General features: G+C 38.6%; 1 protein-coding gene across 1 annotated transcript in view; it reads right to left on the minus strand.

Annotated features, from left to right (window-relative positions):
• Nucleotides 1–9,448: 9,448 nt before the first annotated feature.
• Nucleotides 9,449–14,876, minus strand: part of LOC124159273 (methionine--tRNA ligase, cytoplasmic) — a 29,198-nt gene continuing 23,770 nt past the window's right edge. Inside the window, exons 14-16 of the mRNA XM_046534972.1 lie at nt 14,426–14,609; nt 13,544–13,768; nt 9,449–9,990 (exon numbers count right to left, since the gene is read on the minus strand). Of these exons, the coding sequence (XP_046390928.1) occupies nt 9,817–9,990; nt 13,544–13,768; nt 14,426–14,609 (583 nt within the window). The 3' untranslated portion in view covers nt 9,449–9,816. The remainder of the gene's footprint in view (nt 9,991–13,543; nt 13,769–14,425; nt 14,610–14,876) is intronic.

Genomic DNA, 14,876 nt, shown 5'->3' on the forward strand with positions numbered 1-14,876 from the left:
ATAAAAACTTAAAATACTCAAAGAATGAAAAAAGAATTGATTGGGATCAATAAAAATAAAATAAATTAATAAAAAATTAACATTTTTTTAAGTTAACGGGATCAAGGATGGAGTTTTTTTTCGATGATTATTTTCCTGCTAGCAATGGTATCAACTGACTCTATCTGATACGCTATCAAACAGTATTTGAATGAGTATTAGAAAATAGTTCGGATTAAACGATTACGGGATCGTCATTGAGTTGAGAAGCTTACGAGATATTTCCATTTCAGGATTAAAAATCATCAACTTCAAGAATACGAAGCGGTATGGTACCACTACATAAAACAATGCTCCAGCGAAATTCTTCTCTAAATGATATACTTGTGGAGAAATTTACTTCGTTGCAGAAGAATTTGGAGAACTTTGGAAGAGAAATGCATAGCTATCCACTACACCGTAGAGTAAGAATAATGGGATATTTTAATAACTTTTAAGTAAAAATAATATTTGCACACCTTCGCATTAATTTCACTATCGCTAAATAAGAGAAATATATGCTAACACGTAAATTTATTGGGATAGAAATAGGAAAAATATAATAAGCAACAACTTGAGAAATTATGAACTTATAAGTGCAATTGTTGAAAGACAAGTGGACGGGAAGAACGACAAAGGGAGACCCAAGACGAAAGGTAAGGGACAGGTGATTTAGGATGCAAAAAAGAAAAGCAATTAGTAGGGGAAACAGAGGAGGAATGGGACAGTGGAAGGTATGGAACAGTTAAAATTTCTCTCTCTTGATTAAAGCGTTTTAGCTGCTTTTCTCGCATGTATGAGAAGCAGTAGCTGCATTTCCTCCTGAGAAGACTCCATGCTCACTTCTCTGAATGTGAATAAAGAAGAGGATATTGATTTTCAAACCAATTTTGGAAACTTTCGTGAGATGTTTTAAATTTAAATTATTTTAATTATGACTTCCTCTCGCTGGAAGGACTGATGAAAATGCATGTTCTTTTGGTTTAAAACTGATAATTTTAATAACATTTAGCTGTTTTTTTTAAACATAATAAAACTTGTGAAATATAAAATGGCCCTCAAGGGAGGTCTGGGGCATCATGATACTTGGAAGGAATAGGACAGGGTCCCACTCCTTCCAAGCACTATTATTTTTTTAAGTTTTATTTTATAAGGCATTTTAATTTTTAGTATTAGGTAATTATGCCTAATAAATAATTCAGAATGGTAATAAAGAAAAAATATAGATATGGTACCAGTGCCAAAGTGCTGGAAGCTGTGAAGATGGTTTGTGGTGAAGGAAAAGTTTGAGAGAGGTAGCAAGAGTAAAGAAATAATCAAAATCTACATTATCAACACATGAAATGAAAGCGTTTGCTTCCAAAGACCAGGAAAGTGTAATTGTTCAAAGTAATCTGATATTTGGAATGGTTTTCCTCCATTATACAACACAGGGAAAGGTTTTAGTAAGTATGATGATTGATGTAATGTAAAATTAATGCTTAAAAGGAGAGCCAATTTAAAAATTTTCCTCCCTCAACAAGAAGACATTAGTTTCATATAGAAAAGATATTGTTCTGAAACTGAATTCTCCAATTTTGTTCAAAGACACTGAAAGAATGAAATCGTTATTTACATTTACTACTGATACCATAAATCGTATAAATATGATCAGGAATAACTAAAACATCCATCATTCATGTATTTAAAATCAATCACTATTTTTTTCTGACTATTTTTGCACATTTACATTAGTGTTCCATTCCTCCCGGAATTAGGGAGGACTGTGACAAATGTCGTATGTTCAGAAAATGCTTAATTCCACAGTACTCACCGATTCTAATTCCTTGAGGATTTTTTATGGAATTTAGAAGGGTAAAGGCAACAAAGGTTTGCAAAAACAATTTGATTTGAGCCGCTAATATTTTCACAAAAAATTGTATTCCAAAATGTGTCCCAGTCCTTTCTAGTCTCTCCTATCTCCCATATTGGGGAATAGGAGAACTGAGTGAAGAGCTGTGTCATATAAATCAATGAACAGGAGTAGGCAACTGATGATGACGAAATGGAAATCGCGGATTAATGTAGAATCAGGCATGCGCATACCTCACATACTTATACGATGGAGTAAACATGTTCGAACAAATGAATAATTTATTCAGGGTGTAATCGGGGTAACTAAGGTGTTTACCCACAGTCCCATCTTCCGCATTGCATTTAACTCCGGAGGTGGTGACGTCACGGGCGCACGTGGGTCACGCAGCGGCCGAAGCCTTGGGATTGGTGGGCTTCTGGCGGGCGGTGCATCGGCGGGAAGCTAGGCGACCTTGCCATTTGGAATTTATACCCGATTTCATCCCTCGCATTCCACCCACGCTGTGCAAGTTTCACCCTGCAGACCTCTTCATCACTCTCCACCCTACGCCACCCTCCCACTCCTTGAACAATACTTGTTAAGGCACCGCGATGCACGTGAAAAATATCGAGAGGATTGATTTTTGCAGTCGATTATACTAATGCTTTCTAATGGGGATAATTCTCGTCAATTTTTTCCGAGAGTACCGGACGGATGACGAAGATTCTCGTCATTAAGATGCGTCAACCTAAACAATTAAAAAGCATACCTACTATAGATACACTATTACAATCCATTTTCGGGTGTACGTCTGCATGTTTCATATTTATACTCGACGTTTCGTTCCTCCTGCTTGGAACGACGTCAGGAGAATTAAGCACGCAGACGTACACCCGAAAATGGATTGTAATAGTGCATCTAATCGCTGCGGAAACCTTAAAACCAAAATTCATACCATAGATATATGGTAGTACGCCCGTTACTTATTATGAATGGACGTATCGTATTGTTTGATTACACAAAATTATATTTTAAACATTAGCCTTTAAACCATGTTCAAACCAATGGCACTGCGCCCGAATAGATGCTTAGTTTCATTCTCAACACCTGTACGCAGGTACGTCGTTCGTCTACATTTAAATAACCCGGTACGCAACGCATTAAAAGCCTATGCATAGATACTTTCTTCTTTCTTATTATTTGTGGGACACGATCCAAAGGCGTAAACCAGAGGGACGCCTGCCCCATATTCCATAAATTTAGAAAATTTTAAGCGCTAATGATTAAGCTCCCTGCCGTGCGTCATGCGGAGCTATCGCAGTGGCGGATACATATGGGGTGCGAGGGCGCGCGCGACCCCCCATTGCAAGGCTGCCCGCATTGCTGAACATAGCAGAACTACGATTGTGACTTTTTTATATCAGAAGATGGCATTGTATTGTGCATGCTTATATTCATTCTAAATAAAAATATCTCAATGACTAAACTAATTTTGTATGTGACTTGATTATTTTCCATTACGGTATAAGTATAGGTAGCTCAAAATATCTTTTGCGACCCCCCTTGAGTTTTTTTCTGTATCCGTTACTGAGCTGCGCAGTACTTCCTACCTATCTTCTAGTATAATCGAACTTCTCTATTTTTTCCAAATAAATATTTATTTTAAATGCAAAATATAATTGAGCTACTTATTTTAAATTACGTAGCCTATCCCTGCATTGATCTTGCCCCCACCTCTACCCCCAAAGACATCATCTACTTACGCTACTGGCCTGTTTTTTCATCTCTACTTTGCCTCCCATGCCTACTCCATCATAACTTTTTTTTTACTTCCCATTTTCAATTTTCTAAATGGCTACTTTCCTCGTGCTACTTTAATTACCTTTCGCGTCTTTTCGAGGTGCGCCTGAACATTCGACAGGAGTTCAATTTTGAATGACTACAAATCATGCCTTGCTCATTATTCTCTACCCTTAAACGAATTCTCGGCATTTCCTGCAGTACTATCTTAACGAACTAATTCACTATCAGTCACTAATAACTCCTATTTTTCTCAATGGACTTTCTCTAGCTCTAATAGTACTGACTCAGATAAGCAAGCCATTTTAAACATAGAACTACAAAAGCTAATCAGAGCAGCAAACTGGTGACAACTCCGAAAATTTTGGGATATAAGTCTAATAGTGATTTTTCTGCTATCCATCAATGGTAACTATTCATAACCTTATAGCATATATTCATCAACCACGGCGGATTTGCCAGAAATGTTTTCATAAACGATATATCTTATTATTGATTATTTACCAGTAAAATAATGCAATCTCCTGTAGCTAAAAAATATCGTAAGACAATACATTAGTAATACCAGCAATAGAATTCACGAAACAATGCCGATAAAACTCGAAGTGGAATACAATTGAGTTTCCAACCCCCAAAAACATTTGAAATTTAAATAAGAACTTCAATTTTCTCCGCCTCATAACAGCGCATAATCTTTTCAATTATCCTGGTGACTGATACCAAATTTTACTTTTTTCTACCATAGCTCTGCCTCTATGTACCAACTAATGCCTCGCTAAGAGCCAATTTCCTCCGGGTTGGCAATCGACTAAGTTTAACAAGCCTGAAAAGTCCCTTCGCTAAATACATAAGGCAATGTACCTGATAGCTAACGTGTAATTTATTTATTTATCATGTTTATGTTCGCCCAACAAATACGTAATTATAGGGTGAACAATCCAAGAATGTAACTACAAAAGAAAACTGAAAATAAATAATAACGTAATGTAATGACAGCGAATTTATTTGACGGCGAAACGAATTAAATCATAAAATTTTGGTAAATAAATAAGCCTAAATTATTCTCGATTAGTGTTTATGCTATATTCAGTTATCCTGACTTTTCTTCCCATACCTTTTTCCTAAGACCCTTAACATTCACTTCTTTTCAAAAATGTCTTCCCCCCATCTTATGCATACTTGAGTTTTTTCAGGATCTCGCAATTTAGATGGGAATTCGACGTAGAATCAGCCCCAGTCCCGAGGGCGATACTGATATCGTCCTGAAGGTTGGAACAGCACCTCACTCCATTCGCCTTCGCAATGCCCGTTCCCCGCTGATCGCCTAGCTTCGGCCATCAAACCTCGAACAAAATAGCAGCGACTACCCCACCGTCGGTTTCAGAAAACAAAGCAATAAAAGATAAAAGTTGAAATTGCGATCTCACGCACACGTTTTCGGCGTCCGAGCCGTCACGCCTGACCTTTCCTCGCTTAAAAAGGGAAAACACTGGAGGAGAAGCATGAAGAAAAGAATATTTCGTCGAAAAAACGTCGTAAGAGGAATTCACAAAGCTACTCCCGAAGTATAGACAATTTTAGGCGATCGTGACGCACCGCTAAAAATGGAGGGAGAAATCGGGCTTGTGTGGTGGCTAGTTTTGACTACCACCTCGAGGGACCGGGTTCGAATCCTGTTGTTTTCAAAGATTTTGCGAGACATAAGAGGCATCAAAAACAAAAAAAGTCACCTCAAAATGCTATCTTCTGAGTTATTAGCGAATTATAACTGGAACTAACGTCAATATTCGCCAGCTGGATGAAAATAGCGCAGCAGCAATAAAAATGAAAATTATAGAAATATCTATTGACTAATCTTCAAGCCAATGGGCCTAAATTTACAGCTGAACGCCAGATGTCGCAAGCAGGGGTGCCGACTTACAAAAAATATTGGGGGGCCCAAACCGGGTATCTTGCATCGGGAAATGTTATACGTAGTGAGTTTTAAGTTTTTTTAAGCATTTTAGAAGAGTCATATGATCAGCATTAGAGCCCTGATAACTCGAATCTCGATATCTGGGCACTCCGGAGAAAATCAGCAAGCCTGATACATTTTGTCCTCACACCCATTACGAATTTTTGAGGGGGCTGGGGCCCCCTCAAGCCCCATGGAGTCGGCGCCACTGGTCGCCAGCGAAATCAATTATTTTTGATCAGTATACATATATCAGGGGGTCAGTACACTCCCATGGTCAGCAGTACAAGACCACAACCCGAATAATCTACACTGAGTACTTACACCGCGAAATCCCGAGATCTTACACGGTAAGAGATAATTGTATTCCACTGTTGATACTTCTAGGGTCATCGGAACGCTTCTTCTTCCTTCCAACACGTCAAGGTCACTGACAGTTCGCGAGGGCAACCCCAAGTTGGGCGAAAAAATTGCTTTCGTAAAAAAATTAAGTTCGCAAGGTCCAATCCCGAGAACCCTTTAATAAAAGCAGAGATTTTGAGGCGATCGTGACGCACGCCCGGAGAAGGTTGAGGCTCGTCTTCAGTTGATGGAACGAGAGGAAAAGTTACGAGGGAAGAGAGCGAGAGCATCAGACGGGTGGAGTGGGCAATTAGGACGAGTGGGGGAGGAGAGATCACGTCAGATTTGGGCGGGAGATAACGAGGGAGGGAGGCTTTGCGCCTCTGGAGAGATTTCAGGGGGAAATGCAGGAGGCTCGACCGCCGCGTCACTCCGCGGTGGCCTTCGGAACCTTACGAAAAATGGCGCTGGTTCAACGCGTTTGGACCACAACGCAAACAAAATAGTTACGTGCGACAGAGCAGTGGGGCAGCGAGGGTGGTTTTGGGGGATAAAACCCCCCCAGAGCTCAGAGAAATTTTTATGTTTAATCCATTTTACTCAATTGGATTGGATTTACAGTAGATTGCGGTTAATTGGGACATATCGGGACTTGTGCTCTTTGCCCCAATAGGGTAGTTTCCTTCATCAAAGAAAACGAAAGGCATTGATTGCGATTCGTTACCCACCACTAGTGTATTCATAATATACAAATTATTTCGTTTTAGAAATACCGGTTTAGACGAAAGGCAATGGTCCATTTTTATCCTTATTTGAAAAGGGCCAGATTGGCGCCCATGCGATGCCACTCCACGTGACGTCACAGGGACCTAGTTTCTATACGAGAAGATAGGAGTTATACATCGTCTGCGGTTACCATTGCATGCATGAGGCGCAGAGATCAGGGAAACATGTCTTAATAATCACTTATTAAAACTGGCTAAGGTCGGAAAGTTTTCTTCAATTGATAAGGTATTAATAATCCTTATTTAAGCCAAGCGCTACCAGTCAGCAGGGTACTCAGCTACCCGCTAGCAGCCTGCGTCGTATCAGTGCTCAAAGCCTCGCCTCAAGGTCACCTCACTTGCGGCAGCAGGAACCAGAAATACGTCACACGGAGAGATTTCCCGGCATTCATACTTACGCGTCGCGTTTTCGCGCGCTTGAAAATTTTCACTTTTCATTTAATCGCAAAAAATTGAATTCGTCGTTTAAAAATCTAAAAGCGTGAAATACGTAGGTACTCCAGGAGTAATAATCTTTCAATTTAGGCAATAAAAAAATTATAGGACACCACCCTATTAAGCGGCTGCCCCAATTAGGCGAACTATCCTGTATATGGGCATAAACAAACGTTGAAATGATAGAAAGAGGACTAAAGAATGTTTATAATGCAATATAAGTTTATTGATCTATTAATTTGATTAATAAATCAGCGAGTTTAGCTAATTTAGTATCATTTTTAAGAATGATAACAATTTATTTAAAAATATTTTTCACAGCCTCGGGCGATGCTGAATGAATGTCTTTTATAAGTCCTATTAAAGAAAAGTCCTATCCTCTTGCAGATATTATAACAAGAGCTTTCAAAATAGGGAAAGAATAGGAACATTAGTGAAAAATAAGAGTAAATCAAAGGAGGAAAATATAAAAAAATAGTATCCTGAAAACAAAAAATTTAATTTTGTCGCAAGTGTAGAGTCTATGTCGCTGACTCATGGCCCAATAAAGCGGCATGCTGTCCCAATTAAGCGGAGAATACTCTGGGATATTGGGTTCTGTTCTTCAAGATCTGCCCCAATTAAGCGGCTGCCCCAAGTAACCAGTGGACCCATTAAATGGAATCTACTGTACTAATAGAATAGTGCAAGGATTAATAAAATATCCCACAGAAAACCGTGTAAAACTCACCATTTTGAACCATTTTATCTTAAAATTCCGCAATTTATTAATCTCACACCTACCGCTTATCCTGATGGGTATTCCATACCCCTAACACACCACCGTATTAGTTGCACCTAAACCCCCCAAGCCTAAATTCCAAGCTGCGCTCCTGTGAAAGAGAGCCAAACTGACAAGGAGAGGGTTCGAAATACATTAATACGGAAGTATTGATGGATTTTCCTTCTCCACAGGAAAATCTTCCCCTTCTGTAGGTATATCAAAATTTTGGTTTTGCTTATAGTAGCCCACGTCGCCCTAATGACGGCGCAGGATTCCTCCAATCCATTAATTCCTTCCCCCTTCCCTATCCCTACCTGGAGGCGTAATTCGTCTACAGGTCGCCTACTGGATCACTTTGCGGCGGCGCTTCCGCCGTAAATACGGTAATACATAAATACGGTACGTCATGTAACAATGAAAACATACTGTTTTTGAGAAGTAAAAAGTTAAAACAATTGATTAACAGCCATCCAATGGAAGGGATTGTTATTCTTGGTGGGCAAAGAAAAAAGAGATGAGCCGAACGATGCAATGCCCTTATTCCTACAGGCCATAGCAAATGGCAACACTTGCCGCCAGTGCCGAAAGAAGGGGTGCAACCCGAGGTTGCCTTAGGTACAGAAAACATTTCACTCTCAAGATATTAAGTGGACGTATTTTCCATGTAGTGGTTTAATGTTGAAACAATAGAACCACTAAGCAGTAGACTAGAAAATTCCACCAGCATAATATAACCTCTTCACGCATATAAAGCCAATAAAATTGAAGGACGTAATATTATGTCCTCGGCAATGTTCAGATAGATTACCAGGACATAATATAATGTCCATAAGTCAATGCTAAGTGTTAATAAATAGAACAAAAAAAAAACAAACCCACCATGAAACATGGAGGAAGCACGAAACGACAGACTTTAAGATGGCACATATAAGTGTCTATCAATCCTTAAATGGAATGAGCCAGTCACTCCACTTTTTTTGCTTCCAGTGGAAGACCAGACTCACATTTTGAGTACCATGAAGAAAGGCTAGTTAAGGAAGCTTAGGCCCCTAAAGACTGACAGGAAGGATTCTCTAAATAACATTTTTGGCTGACTGACCTGACTACATAAGACGAGCTAAAATTTTTCATGTTAGTCTACAATGCTTTAGAGGGTTATAAGTATGGATGAAAAATAAACTTATTCCCACCTTCATTATTTCTTTCGTTATTCATGAATGATGCCTCAATGGATTTTGTTTCCTTCACAATTTGTCAAAACTTTTAACTCCATCAATGCAGGTAAAACTTCAAACAATGGCAGCATTAACATTCCAGTTATTGACTTCCTTAAAATATGGCATCGCCCATTAAAGCTTATGATTCCGGGAGGCCACATCACTGAAGTCAAACAAAATTCCATTAAGAAATAAATTGTACTCAAATTGTTTTCAGGAACTATTACCTCAATTTTCATAGAATACCTTTGTCCTAATATCTTCAACCTCAGATGAAAATCTTGAAGAAAAATCTAATTCTTCATATTCGATCATCATTTAATTTCATTTACATTTCTCATTTTCACCTTTGTTTTCGACTTGCCCACAATGGTAATCTCACAGCCAATGTCTGATAAGGTGTACGACCTTATGTTTGGTAAATACACCCTATACACAAAGAAGTAAAGTATTACCAATGGAACAAATAGAAATGTCATGTTTTGAAAAGGTATGATTTGATCAAATTCCAACGTCATTATTGGATCATTAAATATTCCAAAATTTTATATCAATGCAATATTAAATTATTAAGAGTCATATGTCCAGAATAATGGTACACATTAGATGACCAGATTATTGCACATCTTACACAATTTTCAATTCAATTTTCCTAAGTTTTCTCCTTATCACTTAGACTTTTTACTCTTTCCTTTTTTTCCACTGCTACCACTTCCCTTACTTGGAGCTGAACTAGGGTCTAAAGACAATAACTTAGTCTTTAATTCCAACAACTTTTGTAGTTCGTGCTCCCAATCTGATTTTGGTAATCCTTTTGCTTTCAAGTCACGAACAACACCACCCTGAAAACCAAGATAATTTATTAATCATTACGAAGTGATCAAGTTTCCCGACAAATCAGTCTGAGATATGAAGCATGTAAGTATGGCGACCATAATGTAACGAAAGAAATCACAGAACACCGGCACTAAATGAAACTGGATTGCAATATGGATAAAAAATTAACAAGTATAAATTTTCCTAGTTCCTTCATTCATTTTATCCTATGCAACTCAAAATTTTATTGGAGTTTTATCACAAAAAATTATTTTTACTTTAAAAAAGACAAAAAACTGCCTGAATTTTCTCAAGATGCCCACAAAGTCAGGCAGCTAATTTTTATCAAAATTACCCACCGGCAGGCAAAATGAACACTGGAATGATCTACCATTCCAGTTTGGCCATGTTTTCCATTACGCAACCTTTGAGCATTTTCAATACCTGAAAAAACACACTGCCTAGAGAAAAATATCTGGACCATCACTTACATGAAGGATGACTCTCCTTTTCTCTGGGAACATAAGCTTCCAAGTTTCGCCAGAAGTAGCATGCAACTCCCCAATGATAGCCCATTAATCTCCCTTTCCCAACCTTCCTAAACAATACTTAAATCCTATGAGATTTGTCATGCTCGTCACATTGAGATCCTGAGCCCCAAATCCCAAATATCCAAACTCATTCAAAATTGCAGGGTGTAAAAGTCTGTTGACTTGCAAACCTTGGTTTCCGCTGTCTAACCATGCATGACCAAAAGACTTCTGATTTCATTTTACAAGGCAAACAATGCATCAATTGTGACTTTTCACAGGGGGCCACTCAAACATCCTATTAAAATACTCCAAATTTTGCGGACTACTAAATCAATTTTCTACGCTTAGTTCATTTTGCAGACTGCGCATAATTACAGATGATAAAAATATCATTGGGTACAAATTGTGCAAAAAATCCACAGAGGAAAAATCATTCGCCTTGACCGGGATTCAAACCCAGATCCCTCGATTTCCAGCCGAGTGCTTTAGCCAGTTAAGCTACTGAGGCATCAGCCAGAAATTGAGGGATTCGGGTTCGAATCCCAGTCAAGGTGAATGATATTTCCTCTGCGTATTTTTCGCACAATTTGTGCATTGCGGGTGACTCCTTAAAGTTATCACCGTGGCTAGTCTCAGTATAATTAAATATATCATTAGGTACAGTTAAAGATAATCCCTAGAGCAATACACCCATGTCTCGTATAGCGCAATTTCGATTAGCGCAATTTCGATATAGCGCAAGTTCGTTCCTCGGAGAAACATTGCAACGCAGTGTAGCCTAATCAAAAATCTTAAACGCTCTCGTGATAAAACGTGAACTTGCGCTAAGTACACACGAAATTTCTATCAATTTACGCATATTATTGTTATTTCTTGCCTCAAATCTTCTTTTTTATTTACATGTTAATCGAAATCCATTGCTGTGCAATGGCCAAAAGTATTACTCGTCATTGGGTCCAGATAGCTGGCCTACCGAAGTAATTTATCTCGTCTCCTTAACAGAACGATAATAAATAATTTAGATCGTTAATTAAGCGTGGGGCAAGCGGAAATGAGTTTTTTTTTCAGCAATACGGTTTGAGACGTATTTTTGCCGTCATAGGTTATCGGGCGATTGACTTCCAGGTAGAGAGGGTCTACGCTAAAGCCTTCAAGGTCATCGGTATTCACGGGGGAGAAATGGAGCGGTGGCCGAGTTGCGCAAGAATAGCATCAACACATAAAAGGGTCCGCTATAGTGTCTCAAACACAATGGCTTCGTTCCCTCCCCGCAGTCGTAGGCCTTCTGCGTCTCAGGAATACAGTTCAGCAGTAGAAGGTGATTTAGATAGAGCCATAGAGAGTAAAAACCAAGAGAATATGGCAAAAAATAGGAATGCGTGTAGAAAAACCATAAACCTAGAAGAGGATTTGAAAGAGGTCAATTGCTTTGAAAATGGAGAGCGTCAAAGCGATATTGCGCGGAAGTTTAAACTCACGATACCTTATTCTGAATAAAGACGAAGTTAAAACATCAGCCGCCCCAACTTCAACCAAGCGGTCTACACATACGGAAAGTTCATGGTGAATCAGTACAAAAAGACGAGAGTGGTAATCACTCCGAGACATTTAGTGAAAGCTCCGGTTGGTTCCAGAATTTAAACGGCAAGCAGGTATTTTCAGTGCGGCAATATCAGGTGAATCTGTAAGTGTTGATAGCGCAGCCACCACAACATTTTCTGATGAACTCCAAGCTGTAATTGAAAGTGTCTCCTTTTCCCCTCAACTAGTTTTTAGTGTTGACGAGACGATATTCTTTTGGAAAAGAATGCATTCTCGTTCATTCATTTTCAGGGAAGGAAAACCTGGGTCAGGTTTCAAGGCATTTAAAGACTGTTTCACTTAGCTGCTTATGACTCTAAGGACTTCAAATTAAAATGATTTATCATTCATAAACTCCGCTAGCTATGAAATGGCATTCAAAGTAGCATTTTCCTGTCATTTCGATGAGCGACAAAAGGGCCTGAGTGACACAATAGTTGTTTTTAGACTAGTTTGAAAAATCGTCAACTGCCGGGAACGCATTACGATCCCCTGAGATAGCAGATGTTAGCCCACCCGCACGACAGGAGGGAATTTCAAAAGCACGTAAGAAATTTTTTAACGTGATTAAAAGTCTTTGAATGCGTGCATACTATCTTTAAAGATGTTTTAAACTATAAAAATTTATATAAATAATGTTTTCTAACGCTTTTTATGGGAATATAGATGTTTTTAGAGGAAATTCAATACCCAAGACCTATGCTACCAGGAACGCATCCCTATCTTCCCAATGCTAAAACGCTCTCGTATAACGCAAATTCGTATAGCGCAAAGACCCCAAGGAACGCATCCCTTGCGCTATACGAGACATGGGTGTATAAGGAATAATAATAATGTTTAATGTTTCACACAAATATCACAAATAGTATAATATAAATAACTCCGTACCATTTATATTTCTTTTTCATACACAAAGAACCACTATGTAGTGAATTCACTCAACTGTTAAGTATGTACCAGCTGATATATAGATATCGGATATGACTCTCACATTAACTTTAAATGTCTGGATACTTGAGCGCTGTGTAGGGCGGTATCTGAACAGTTATTGAATCTGTACTTAAATTTCTCTCTAAAAATAATATTTTATTGAGAATATGAGACCAAAAAGATGCAATGTCCTCACCAACTAACTAGAAGCTTGCCATAAAGCACATGCATGAAGCAAAAATCTCATACATCTTTACACTTACATGGAACATCTGCAAGATATAACTCAAAAATACATCGCATACCTAGGTAATAAGCGTAACTTTTTAATTCCGTACATATTACCTTTCACCCCCTTTCTATCAAAGATGTGAAGTAATCTTATTAGTCATAGTACCATTGACTTAACATGGCTACCAAAAACTATCTAAAAAGTCTTTCATGTACCAATAATATCCATCAATAAGCAATATTAACAAATCAACAATAATATCCATCCATATACAAATTTAAAAAGTCAAAAATAAATACTGACTTGTTTTTCAACCTCAGCTTGGAGTCGAAGGATTTCCTCGTTAGATGCTTTGGGCGTGCTCACTGATTCAGCAGTAGTTGACTGAGATTTGACATCCTTGACGGGGGTGACCGCAGGTTTAGCCTCATTTGTTGGCCCAGGGGATCGATTTTTCTGATTTCCAGAAAATCTGTTCCTTAACTCATCCATTTGAGAATTTTCTATTTTGCTGAAGAGAGGGAATGGCTGCAAAAAAAGGACATAACGATTAAGGCGGAAGAACAAACAATTTCTGGTGCACACGGTTAACCTTTCGTCAGGCGCAGTATTGGAATTGCTGAGTTTAGGCGCAATGTGCCTGACAGGCACAAATGCGAAAAAGCATTGTTAACTTTTAGCATGGATCAGTGGTACATTGTTGAAGTTTAAAGCACCATTACTAGAGCAAAACGAACACTTGAATGATGTCTTTCATGCAATGCATACACCCCTTTACATGCCGCCATATGGCCCTGGACCAATCCAGCAAGGGGCGATTTAACGCGCTCTATAGGCTATTAAATACGTATTATTATAAGTAATGCAATTTAGAAAGCGAATTCTATAAGATCAGTGTTTTTTTCTTTAGCTAATAAAGCTTTCATTTGGCTTTATTGTGCCATAGTTTTGTTTAAATTTGCTAAATAATCCACCAGTGATCTGTAGGCATAAATGCAAAAATCAAAAGGCTGCATGTCAAAACAAACAGGTACTGTAAAAGTCACCGGTCTACACTGCCTAGTGTCGCAGATATATGATTTTAAAAAAAATGCTGCGCCGTGCCTGTCAGATCCATTGCGCCCGACGGAAGGTTAATGAGTAATGAAGCTTCAGAACACCAAGTTAGACCAGATATACACTCACCTTTCCTATTTTATGGCCAGCAGGGAGCAGACAATAGAAATGGTTAGGAATCACCATTGCCTCTGGTGGAGCATTCAACTGCTGGTGCAGTTGTCGTGCTGTTTCTGGCATGTAAGGTGACAGCAACATAGACAAAAGGCAAGCCAAGTTGGCACAAAGGCCAACCACACTGCCACCTTTCTTCCTGAAAAGGAATGATAAGAGCATACATGATAACAAATGATGTCAGGCTTTTCCTGCCACTCTTTAGGTTTTAATGCAAATTATGAGGCCAATGATCAATGTGTTGAGAGCTTATTCTGCCATCCTCTCTAAGTAGATGGGTCTCAAAAAGGTGTGAACACAGACAAGAGGACTGTGAAAACATCAGTCATGACTCCTAGTAGCAAGAAATAGAATCCCAAGGAACATTTCTACAATATAAAGTCTATACATGGATGAATATCAAAAT

This window comes from Ischnura elegans, chromosome 5, assembly GCF_921293095.1.
Source record: "Ischnura elegans chromosome 5, ioIscEleg1.1, whole genome shotgun sequence".
Taxonomy (NCBI): Eukaryota; Metazoa; Arthropoda; class Insecta; order Odonata; family Coenagrionidae; genus Ischnura; species Ischnura elegans.